The following is a 12962-nucleotide window of genomic DNA, read 5'->3' as shown; positions in this document are numbered from 1 at the left end:
AACTTTTTAATATTTTAACGTTTACATATAGGGGATATGAAGGCGTTCTCTACCCATTCAGGGCTGTTATGAAGCTAATATGGTATTTTTGTATGTTTCAGAAGGTAACACTCCTCCTAAAGCCTTTTCGACTATAAGTATTGCTACGTAGATTCCAAATTTCAGCGAAATTGGACATACATAGCGTGTTTGGTGCATAAAATACAGGAAATCGGCCGACAATATATATGGGAGAAATATACAAATCTTAACCGATTTCGATATAATTTGGCACATTTATGTCTAGACCAAGTTCCGTCACACATTCCAAATTTTATTGAAATTGGACATAAATAGCGTGTTTAGTGCATAAAATAAAGAAGTCGGCCGAAAATATATGTACATGTGAGCTATATCCAAATCTGAACCGATTTGAATATAATTTGGTAAATTTATTTCTACATCAATTTCCGTCACACATACTGAATAATTTAGATTTAAATTATTGTTTGTTAACAATGGGTTAACACATTTGAGTCCTTAAAGGGTTAACCTCGTTTAGATCTGTCAACGTCACTGTCAACAGATTTCAACGACTGGCGAATGGCGCCAAAGCCTCCACCTTCCTTCATGTTATGATCGTTGACATTTAGTTATTCTCGTCTCTTCTATCTCTCGATGCGAAGTCGCGCTCCCCCGCTATTGTGCAAACCAGGTAATCTGTCTTACCAACCCTTATTTATTATTATTATTAATAAACTCGGCCTTTGCCATTATTATTTAAAACTAAAACCCCACTATTGTGTTTTTATTTATTTATCGGTTTGGGCTTTGCATATTTCCCCGCATTGGCGCAAACATTGGTCCATTCGTACCGGATTACGAACGAGCTGTTGTCAAAGAAGTAATTGTTTTCTTCTTTTTTTTTTGCAAAGCATCAACATCATCACCATCAATACAGTCCACCCCACATCATCTCATTATCACCATCATCTTGTTTACATTTAAAGCAAACAGGTACGTACAGTGAAAAAAGTGCCGGTGAAATTAAATAAATAATATTCTTAAAAAGAAATATCGAAGTAAAAATTGTGTGAAAACAACAACAATCGCGTCGTTTATATTCCTTGTGGCCGTTTTACAACGCGTCGCGTACCCCGTCCCCCTCCGTCTTGAATGCAAATATTGTTTTGCCGACGGCAATTGAAAATAAAGAAAAAATCAAAATAATTGAAGAAAAGTGTATTTTTTGGCTTTTCTGTTGAAAATAAAATATTGATGTGCGGTGTCATTTTAATGTGCATAAAATTCCCCATCGATTGGTGTAATTGAAATTTTTAAATTGTAAAATTTTTTGCAAAATTGCATTTTTAATAATTAAAATATTATTCATAAATCACCCCCAAAAAATACACGCACTTCAATTGCATTGGTTTGTTTGTTCGTTCGTCCACTAGTGATCAGTAATAGGTGTACCTACACACAAACGCCATAGAAATCATACGGCTAATATCGTTGCCTAGTCGGTCTGCCACTTGATACGCATATACATACATAAGTTTGGTATTGTCTGTTGTGTTACAGGTGACCCTCGATATACGCAACGTAACATATTATACAGGTGACCCTCGATAAACGGAACCAACATAAAATATTAAAATTTTTTGAATTTTATTTTCGATTATTGAGTGATAATTGGGTGTTAGAAAACGACGTTTTTGAAAAAATTAATAACGCGTACACCCTACGATCGGTCAATACGACTTTTTTAAAATAAAAAAGTGTTAAACTTGATATTCTTCGTGCGGAATTTGAAACTTTTAATTACTCTTGTAGATTTTTGATTAAAATTTTTATTTTTTAATATTTATTTTTGGAAAATACGCTACATTCGGTAGTTCGATTGCCTAAATAGTAGGTATACTGTGGAAATAAAAGTTATAAAATCTCAATATTTTCGGTAGAAAATATAAAAATTAAAATATTTTGAATTTATTGTGCGCGAAAATACGGTTTTTGGAAAATTACCGGGAAAAATATACAATTTAATAAAAACTAACCATTTTTATATATTTTTTGATATTTTGTTGGAATATATTTGAAATCTTTATTATTTATTCGAAAATTTTCACATATTTTGCGTCTTATCTTTGCATTTGGTTGCTAAATATCTCATCGCAGATTATAATTTTGGTGATTATAGACCAATTTTTTGATATTTCACTATTGTGTGAGAGGTTCAAAGCATTTATTTCGCGAACATTTTCGATTTCTTTGGCCCTATAGTGCGGTTTCGTTAGATTTTCGGAAGCTTTTGGTGTTTTTCTTGGACCTTTGAAAAATTCGGTCAATTTTTTGAAACTTTTGGAGTTTGTGGATAACTTTTTGATCCTTTTGTGGTTTCTTCGTATATCGTGCGAAGTAGAATCAGTTTAATTCTTGGTTTTTGGATACATTATAAGAGCAAATCGTGTTTTAGTCCTTCCCTTCTTGCTTGTTGTAGTACAGATTTCGGGAAACTTGTTCAAAATGCCATTCACCCCAATAGATATGTTCACTAGAACTTCGGATGCGGTCATCCAGTTTAATGCTCGTTTCAATACGATGCGTGATGAGCAGCTTGATATTCATGCGCTACAGTCTCATCTTAGTGCATTAGAAAAACTTTGGACACAAGCACAGGAAAAATTTGAAAGGTGCTGTGATTTTATGATGTCGTCAGTAGAGACGACGAAAGAGGTTATCGATGCGGTCGATCAGAAGTACAATTCATCATTTCAAATTTATGTCGACTGCCAGTCAGCAATTAATAGGAAACTAGGGCAATTTAAGAAATATCGTACCTCCTCTATTAATGGTAGTATTTGTGGTTCGGTTGCTTCGTTGATAGAAACGCCAGGAGAGAATTTAGCTAAGTCGCTTAAAGAAAACCCGCAAGCAACGCACAACAATTTGAGTTCTTCGACTCATGCTTCTCGCGAAAATCATTCGCAGATAGAAACTCCGCTTTCCTCTATGGCGAGAAATAATAGTGCCAGTTTTAGGACTATGGATGAAGTTTCTCATTTGGATTGTGTCCACAACCTTGCCCTACCGCCATGCGATACGGACATTTTTGAAGGCGATTTCCATGCGTGGCCAACCTTTAGGGATTTGTTTACGGCTATCTATATTGTTAATGGTCGTCTTACCGACGTAGAAAAACTTTGTCATCTCGTTAGGAAGACTTCTGGTGAAGCTCGCGAGATTGTATCGAGGTTCCCCTTAATTAATCGTAGTTTCGAGCTCGCGTGGAAGGCACTAGTCGAAACTTATGATAATCCCCGGCTTCTGGTTCACAACCAATTGAAAGTTTTGTTTGATATTCCGGTCCTCTATAGTGAGACTAGTTCGGGATTAAAGTCGATCCAACGTGGTATCAACGGATGCCTATCGTCGATGTCCGTGTATGATGTCAACACAGAAAATTGGGATCCGATATTAGTATTTTTGTGTCTCCAGAGATTGCCAAAAATCACTCAGACTCTTTGGGAGCAGAGTGTTAAAGATAAATCCTCTCTTTCGTCATGGAAAGACTTGGATACCTTTCTCACTGAGCGAATTCGTACACTCATGTGCCTTCATGATATGCGTGGTACAGATCAGTCTAAGCGGTCAAATAATAGTAAAGTTCAAGCGCATCATTCGAATACCAGAGTTTCAGAGCCGCTGCGTTCTCCCCGCGCTTCGAAAGGTTCAAATTGTATAATTTGTCAAAATCAGCGTCATAAATTGTATGACTGTCCCCGCTTTAAGAGTCTTAAACCCGCAGATCGGTACAAAGTGATGAAACGTCATCATCTTTGTATTAATTGTCTTAGGAACGATCATGAAGTAAAGAATTGTGATAGCAAACGTCGGTGTTCGAAGTGTAATAAGACCCACCATACTTTGTTGCATCGGGAGGATATTACATCGAATAATTCAACTCGAAGTTCCACCGTGACTAGCCATGTCCCCCAAAATTCTAGTACTACTTCTTCGACTGTCCCCCCTAATTCGGAAAATTGCGCACCATCCACGTCCGCTGGTTGCTTGCCCCGACGAGTGTTTCACGCCGCGCAGAACAAAGCTGTACTTTTGGGTACCGCAATGGTGAATATTGTTCATCTAGGTGTTTCGTACCCTGCTAGGGCGTTGATAGATCCTGCTTCAGAGTCCTCTTTTATTTCCGAGCGACTCCAAACTCGTTTGAAGCTTCCTGTTCGTTCTGCGAATGCTGTAATTTCAGGAGTTAGTTGTTCACTCTCGGCCACTGCTAGTAAAGCTTGTCGTATTCAAATTAGCAGTCCCTTCGACCCTTCTCTGGAATTAGAAACCAACGTTTTAGTTTTGCGTACCATTTCAGGAAATCTCCCCTCTTTTATGGTTAATTCTGACTTAAGGTCGCAAATTCCCGATCTTCGCTTGGCAGATGTTAACCTTTTTGAATCTCGTCCTGTCGATTTGCTGTTAGGTGCTGATCTGTATCCCAAAATATTGCTAGATGGTTGTCGTCCCATTTTGTCTGGAGCACTACTGGCTCAAAATACTGTATTTGGCTGGCTTGTTACGGGTCCTGTCCCTGCAGCACAAGTTCGAACTTTTGCCACTACTGTTGAGGTAGCAGAGGAAGACAAAATCAACCAGACCCTTTTGAGATTCTGGGAAATCGAGGAGACTCCCAAACGCAAAATATTATCCCCATCGGACCGTTTTTGTGAGGAGAATTACGTCCGAACTACTCGTAGGGACTCAGAGGGTAGGTATATTGTTACGCTGCCGATTAAATCTGAGATTAGCGCTATCGGGTACTTGGGAGAGTCCCGCACAAACGTCCTCAAACAATATTTTCGGAACGAGAATTCTCTAATGAAAAAGCCTGAAATAAAACTAGTTTACGACCAAGTATTATCGGAATATTTGAAACTTGACCACATGAGACCGGTATCCGCAAATACTTCAATGAATGTCCTTTCTTGTTATCTACCCCATCACCCCGTGATAAACCTTGAAAAACCGACCACGAAACTTAGAGTAGTGTTTAATGCCTCAAATAAAACTTCGAATGGGCAGAGTCTTAACGACATATTGCACGTAGGTCCAACGTTACAGCAAGATTTAGTTCTTTTGATCCTCCGTTGGCGTATCTTCAAATTCGTGTTTAACTCGGACATTACTCAAATGTATAGGCAAGTTCGTGTGGACTCAAAGTATTCGCCTCTTCAGAGAATTTTGTATCGGGATTCAACAACAAAACAAGTCCAAGACTATGAACTACAGACAGTGACGTTCGGTGTAAATTGTGCACCATACTTAGCGATTAGGACGCTTCTTCAACTGGCAGATGATACTGAGTCAGAGTTTCCCCTCGCGGCGCATATATTGCGAAAATGTATGTACGTTGATGACGTTTTAGCCGGAGCTCACGACATCGAGACTGCATTGGCAGCTAGGGACCAGTTGATTAGGGCACTATCGTCGGCAAAGTTCGAGCTGAGAAAATGGACAGCGAATAGTAGAGCTATTTTGAATCGTTTCCCCCCTGAGCATTTGGTAGATGCTCAACTTTTATCGTTTGTAGAAGCTAGTAGTTCTAAACCCTTGGGCATTAGGTGGAATGCGCGTTTAGATTGTTTCTTCTTCGAAGTGAGTCCTATTGTCAATAAACACTTCACTAAAAGGGAAGTTCTTTCGGCAATTGCAAAATTGTTTGACCCCGTCGGATGGTTGGCCCCTGTGATTGTTAGGGCGAAAATGATCATGCAGAAGATTTGGCTGGACAACATTGGTTGGGATGATCCACTTCTGGCAGCTACTGAGGCTGAATGGAGAAGTTTTGTTGAAACATATCCCCATGTTAACTCGATTAGGATACCTAGATGGGTTCAATATGTTCCAGGATTTTCTGCTGAACTTCATGTCTTTTCCGATGCTTCGGAAAAGGCATACGCGGGGGTAGTCTATATACGTGTCGAGTCCCCTGATGGAAACATTTTCGTTAATTTGCTATCGTGCAAAACAAAAGTCGCCCCGTTGAAATCAATTTCGCTGCCTCGCTTGGAACTTTGTGGAGCAGTCTTAGCATCAGATCTATTGAAAACTATTGTGCGGGAAATAGATCTGGAATTTAATAAAATTTATTGTTGGACAGATTCGACGATAGTTCTTGCTTGGTTGAAAAGAACCCCCTCTACTTGGACGACTTTTGTAGCCAATAGGGTGTGTCGAATCCAAGAAAATGTTGGCAATTACAATTGGTACCATGTCAAATCAGAAGAGAACCCCGCGGATTTAGGAAGTCGTGGTTTGTCTCCGGTAGAATTGTCTGCCTCCCCCCTATGGTGGAACGGCCCTAGTTGGCTAGGTAAAACTAAATCGGAATGGTCTATTCGTGATCTGGCTCCGATTAGTACTGAAATGGAAATGCGCCCGGTTAAATGTCACTTCTCTTTTTTTCCGTCGACATGTAAAGAGATTTTGGAAGATTTTTCTTGTTTGCGTAGAGCTCTTCACTTCATTGTATACGCGTTTAGATTCATTCGTCAAACGCATCCCCGGTATAGAAACCATTACTACTATCCTTCTACACGCATTTCTTCGGCAGATATTATTGACGCACGTAATTATTGTGCAATTACGGCTCAAAAAATATATTTCGCCAACGATTATAAGAATTTGTTAGACAAGAAGCCGTTAGATAGTAAGAGTTTGTTGGCTCCTCTAAATCCTTTCGTAGATGACAATGGCGTCATGCGAATGAATGGTAGACTGGTATATTCGCCTACACTTGCACCTTCGGAACGTAATCCTATTATTGTCCCCTATAGGAGTGTCTTTGCTCTACGGTTGGTAGAATATATTCACCAAAAATGTGTTCATGGTGATATTCAGTTAATGATGCGAACTTTGAGATTGGAATATTGGATTCCTCGTATGAAAAATTTGGTTCGGTTGGTTGTTCGGCGTTGCAAAGTGTGCCTTTTGTTGAAGAAACGGGCTTGCAATCAATTTATGGCTGCCCTTCCCCCAGAGAGAACAACTCTTAATCGGCCTTTTACCAATACTGGCGTGGACTTCGCGGGTCCGTTTGATGTAAAATCTTATCTAGGTAGGTCTTGTAAAATAACCAAGGGCTATGTATGTGTCTTTGTGTGTTTCTCTACAAAGGCAATTCATTTGGAAGCAGTGTCCGATTTGTCGACTGCTAATTTTATGGCTGCGTTACATAGATTTATTGCTCGACGTGGTTGTCCCCATTCCATTTTTTCGGATAATGGAACAAATTTTGTTGGAGCTTCGCGAGAACTTCAAAGGAATTTTAAAGATTTCCTCCGAAAAAGCGCTGACTCCGTCTCCTCGTCTTTATCAGACCAGGGCCTATCGTGGCATTTTATACCTGCTGGTGCCCCTCATATGGGAGGGTTATGGGAAGCGGGAGTCAAGAGCTTCAAGTTACATTTTCGAAAGCAATCTCGAAATTTAAAATTCACGTTTGAGGAATTAGCAACGGTATTGGCTAGGATCGAAGCGTGCCTTAATTCTCGTCCTTTATGTCCAATGTCGGACAGTCCAGACGAAATAGTGGCACTAACGCCAGGTCATTTCTTGATTGGTGCCCCCTTGTTAGCCCCGCCTGAACCTCTCATCACAGAGCAACCATTAAGTCTAGTCAATCGGTTTAGGAAAGTTCAGGCCCTTGCCCACCAGTTTAGTTTGAGGTGGAAAGATGAATATCTCAAGCATTTGCATATGAGATATAAGTGGAAATTTCCACAACGAGAAATAGCGATAGACGATCTAGTTGTTGTTCGTCATGATCAGCTTCCGCCCACGTCGTGGAAATTAGGGCGTATCGAAAATGTTTTTCCGGGCACCGACGGGCACGTTCGAGTCGCGGACGTTCGAACCGAAACCGGCGTTGTAAGACGGCCCATTACAAAATTGGTCGTTCTGACCGACCACACCCCCGCAATCGAATAATATGGTTCTCTTCTCGTTATATAGTATGTCGATGAAAATCTATTCGGAAGACGAACTTTTGAACGTTGATGACAATATGGTTATGGAACTTCGCCCCACCGATCCCCAAACTGGAATGTCGTCGGCTGCAGTGGAAGAAGCCCTTGTTGAGCCAATTGCGGCTGTAAAAATATCCGAGCCCGGGTCCGAGTCCAATAATGAGGATTCATCTGCGGCCCCCGCTCCTACCAGCGACACCATGCAAACCGAGTCCGAATCCATCTCTGTACGTTCATCTGCGGCTCCGGTCCCTGCGTCATCCCCCCAAAATGATACCATGCAAACCGAGTCCGAATCCATCTCTGTGGGTTCATCTGCGGCTCCGGTCCCTGCGTCATCCCCCCAAAATGATACTATACGAACCGAGTCCGGATCTTCGGGTCCATCTGCGGCTCCGGTTGCCACACCTCATTCGGAGGAGTCGGCCAAAAGCTTAAGGTCCGAAACCCATAAGGTTTCATCTGCGGCCTCACACAAATGTCGCCTTTGTGATCGCATGCACCCGCTGGATAGATGTAGTGACTTCCGGGTTATGAATGTTGACATGCGACGTCGCATTGTCGTAAAATATAATGACTGCGTACGGTGTTTATCTAAATCCCACCAAGCTAGGGACTGCCGAAGCAAAAGAAAATGTGCCGTATGCAATGGAGAACACCACACGCTCCTTCATGAAGATGCGAAGACCGTGGTTAAACCCACAAATAATCGTCAGCGTCGTCCGCAGACCGATTATAGATATCGGCCACGTAACAGTCCGTATAGTCGTCCGTCTGATAACGCACCCCCCTCGCAGACAGGATTGGTCGGCTTGTTGTCCCTCCAGACAGGTATCTGCCTATCCCCGACTTTGATAGTCAAGATTGTGTCGTCCGATCGGCCCACTATTGTGAGGGCGGTTTTGGACCAATGCAGTAGGCAGAGTCAGATATGTTCCTCTCTGGTGCATAGTCTTCGACTCCCTACTTCTATGATCGAAGGTAGCCAAATATGTCGCCTGACCGTTAGTTCGATCTATGACCGGAGTCAGTCCATTTCAATTGTGGCTGTGGTGACCAATTTGGACCATGCGCTTACGCCTACAGCGGCAATCCCAGAGCGCATTCAGGACTCATTTTTAGGTCTTCCATTGGCAGATCCCGATTTTAATAGGCCTGGTCGGGTGGCCTTGGTACTCGGGCCGGAAGTTTATGCCAGGGTCATAACTCATCGGGTGCAAGCGACGCCAAGGTTGCCGATAGCCCACTATACCATTTTTGGTTGGGTGTTGTCGGGCATATGTAACATATAGTGTTACCAACATGTTTTTTGAAAAAAATAGAATGAATTGGAAAAAAAAAAAATAATTGAATTGAATTGAAAACATTTATATGTATGTATTGTATTTTAGTTACAACATCGCAATGTGTTGTAAGGTGGCCGGCATGAATAATTTAGATTTAAATTATTGTTTGTTAACAATGGGTTAACACATTTGAGTCCTTAAAGGGTTAACCTCGTTTAGATCTGTCAACGTCACTGTCAACAGATTTCAACGACTGGCGAATGGCGCCAAAGCCTCCACCTTCCTTCATGTTATGATCGTTGACATTTAGTTATTCTCGTCTCTTCTATCTCTCGATGCGAAGTCGCGCTCCCCCGCTATTGTGCAAACCAGGTAATCTGTCTTACCAACCCTTATTTATTATTATTATTAATAAACTCGGCCTTTGCCATTATTATTTAAAACTAAAACCCCACTATTGTGTTTTTATTTATTTATCGGTTTGGGCTTTGCATATTTCCCCGCATTGGCGCAAACACATACCAAATTTGGAGATTGTATCTGTAACAGTTCTAAAGATATTGTTACGAAAATAACTGATAGATCTAATAAATTTAGATGAATATCTGTTAAGTTTAGAATTTGAATTGTAACGTAAATTTTTAGTAAGCATTTAGTTCATTTAAATCAAGTTTACGTTTTCAGTTCTCCCTCTCTTATTTATTTCTGCAACAACAACTATTATTCCACTTATAAAATCATCACTTAATCCTCATTTACACTTTTACTTACCTAAATTGTTTTAGTAATCTCACTTTCTTTCTCTGTTTATTTGTTTTACGTCATTACATTCTGACGTCACCTATATGCCCTCCTGCTCTCGCGTGTTTATTGCCGCTGCCCTACTGTTTACATTAAATTTGTCTGTTTGTATACGGGTATGTGTGTATGTGCATCCGGATTTCGTTGGAACATAGTGGAACATTCTACATAAGGGATGCTAGAAACGTCTATGCATCGGCGAGCGGATATAAATACGCGGGTGCAGTTGCCGGCCGAGTTAGTTATGATCTGAACGCGATATTTAACCCGTAAGTGTAAGTAAAGAAGTAAAGTGGAAACCAACTAAAGTGAAGTCTTGTGTGAATAGCTGAAATGAATAAAGTCAATAAAGCATTGTAGAATCGTAATCTAAAACGAACCCTGTTTTATTTGGTACAAATCGTATCGGGGAATAAAACAACGTCTACACGGGATTAAGTTCAAACCCTAATTCCGTAACAATATTTACATACAAAATCTACATTTATTGGAGGTACCTAATATTCTGATGCTATATCTCCAGATCAACACGAAATTTCAAAAATTAATATAGCCTATTTTCATTTCATGCGATGCTGTAATATACTCACAAACATACAAACAAACATTTTTCTAATTTGTATAGGTATATAGATTGAAACAAAAGCGACATTTTTTCTCTGCGTGTAGGATTCTTAGAGGTCAAACAATTTATCTACTGAAAATTTTAACATAGCTCCATGTTTTGGTGTAGCCCCTTTATAATGGTTCTACCAGATTTGAGGTATTTTGAAGTTTTTAGCCAACTTTTCAGACCGAATTAGCTATAATTCGGCAGTTAAGATTCTCCACTAAAAATTATGAACGTAGATCCGTGTTGTGGCATAGTCCCCTACGACGGTACTTCCCAGTTTTAAGTATTTTGAGGATTTTACCTACCTTTTTTGGCCGAACTAGTTGTAATTTGACGTTTAAGGTTCCCAGAAATCGCAATACCTCTCCACTACAAGTTGTCAACAGAGGTCAATGTTTTGGTAGATCCTCCATATAATGGTGTCCCCGGTTGTATGTATTTTGAGGAACTTAGCTATACCTTTCCAGTAATCCCAAAACTTTTTCATTCAAAATTGTGAACATAGATTCATGTTTAGGTGTAGCCCCCTCCAACTATACCACCCGATTTTAGGTATTTTGAAAATATTAGCTACATTTTTCAACCAAAAGAGGTGTAATTTGACAGTTGAGACTGCCAGTGATCAGAAAACCCCTCCACCAAAAATCGTCATCATTGCCAATTACACTGTGCAACATTTTTAAGGTAATCTTGTGCAAACAATTCGAACTAAGGATTTTTTGAAAGTACAGACCCAAACGGCAAGAAACCATAGTTGGGTTTTGTTGTGTCAGATCTAGCTCGGATTTTATGGCCCCATCTAAACATGGTTAAATATTGAGTTTTTAAAGAAAAGCCGGGCTATATCTCTGAAACCAATGCGAATCACCTTCTGACTTATGAAACAAATTTGTAGGTAAGGACAAGAATAAACTATTTGGAGAAATAATGAACTCGAAAAACTGCAATTATTGCCTCAAATTTCAAAAAATATGCAAAAATTCCACAATTTTTATACATTTCGCACCGTATCTCCAAAACAGTTAATTTTTCTTAATGTTTCCTTTTGGAAAAATATTCGGTGGAATGTGAAATGCCTCTATCACGTTGATTTGAGCATATTTTTCAACGACGATTTAATAAAATCCGAATGAAATTCGAAATGCAAGAATAAACTGTTTGTGTAAACTGTGTTTGAATTATGTGTTGTAAAATATATGATGCAAAATACCGCTGAAACAACATGAAGTAAACATTTAAGAGTTTCAGATAGTTCTGAAGAATTGCTGAGGACTTTATTTGGAAGATTTTTTAGAAGGGTTACTTGGTTCAACTCCCAATAGTTTTGCTGATACTGACCAGAATTTCAGCAATTATGTAAAATTTTCTATATTTAATAGATTTTGATGCCCTAGATGGAGTTTTTCTTATGTGGTTTTTTCAAAAGATAAGTTCTATTAGTTTAGGGCTACAATATTGCTAAAGGCATCAAGGTCAAATTTCTATTCGTTTCTGAGATAAAGGTCTGATAAATGCAAAAAAGTGTAGATTTAGCCCGGTTTAGATGAGGCCATAAAATCCGAACTGGATCTGACAGGACAAAACCATACTAGGGTTTTTGTAGTCTAAATATGTACTTTCAAAAATGCATACCAGAAGTTGTTTGCATTTTCAGTGGTCATCTAGGTCCAGGGCATCTGCGAATCGTCGCATCCGAACCTAATATCGAGTCGTTGGGCCTTACCACTCCACCAGCCACGTATCTCGTACGAAGCTTCCAACCACAAATACTTACTCCATGTTGCCGATCCCCCAGTCAATTATCCGATCTACCATTTGCTATTAAACACGTAAGGTTTAGTGGGCTCTTATGGCGACCCTGAACACGACTAAGGCTACCCCAGACTACGACAAAACCACATTACACCCCCGGCTGTATGTATTTTGTGAAATTGAGCTATTTTTTTCACCAAAAAATCTCTAATTTGAAGTTCCAGTTGTCCCAAAACTTTTCCATAAAAAATTGTGAACATACCTCTAACTGTACCAAAAGTGGTGTAATTTGACAACTGAGGTTGCCTGTGATCAGAAAACCCCTCCACCAAAAATTTTCATCATTCTCAATTATTCTACTTTGCCTCTCAACCGCAAGCAACAACATCTATGCAACTCCAATGAAAATAGAAAAAGTAAGGGGAGGGAAAACCTAAAAATGAAAGCAGATTATACGCTGCGAAACTGCAACAAACCGTCATCAACATCATC

General features: G+C 39.8%; 1 protein-coding gene across 1 annotated transcript; it reads left to right on the top strand.

The window, feature by feature from the left end:
• The first annotated feature begins 521 nt into the window (after positions 1-521).
• Positions 522-9753, top strand: LOC141398771 (uncharacterized). Its single transcript, XM_073976422.1, has 2 exons — positions 522-996; positions 8005-9753. The coding sequence occupies exon 2, from the start codon at positions 8006-8008 to the stop codon at positions 9308-9310; it is 1305 nt and encodes a 434-aa protein (XP_073832523.1). The 5' UTR covers positions 522-996; position 8005; the 3' UTR covers positions 9311-9753.
• Positions 9754-12962: the final 3209 nt, after the last annotated feature.

This window comes from Musca autumnalis, unplaced genomic scaffold, assembly GCF_047663935.1.
Source record: "Musca autumnalis isolate F117 unplaced genomic scaffold, ASM4766393v1 scaffold_3, whole genome shotgun sequence".
Lineage (NCBI taxonomy): Eukaryota > Metazoa > Arthropoda > Insecta > Diptera > Muscidae > Musca > Musca autumnalis.
The sequence above is the reverse complement of the archived record's forward strand: the minus strand, read 5'-3'. Positions and strand labels throughout refer to the sequence as shown.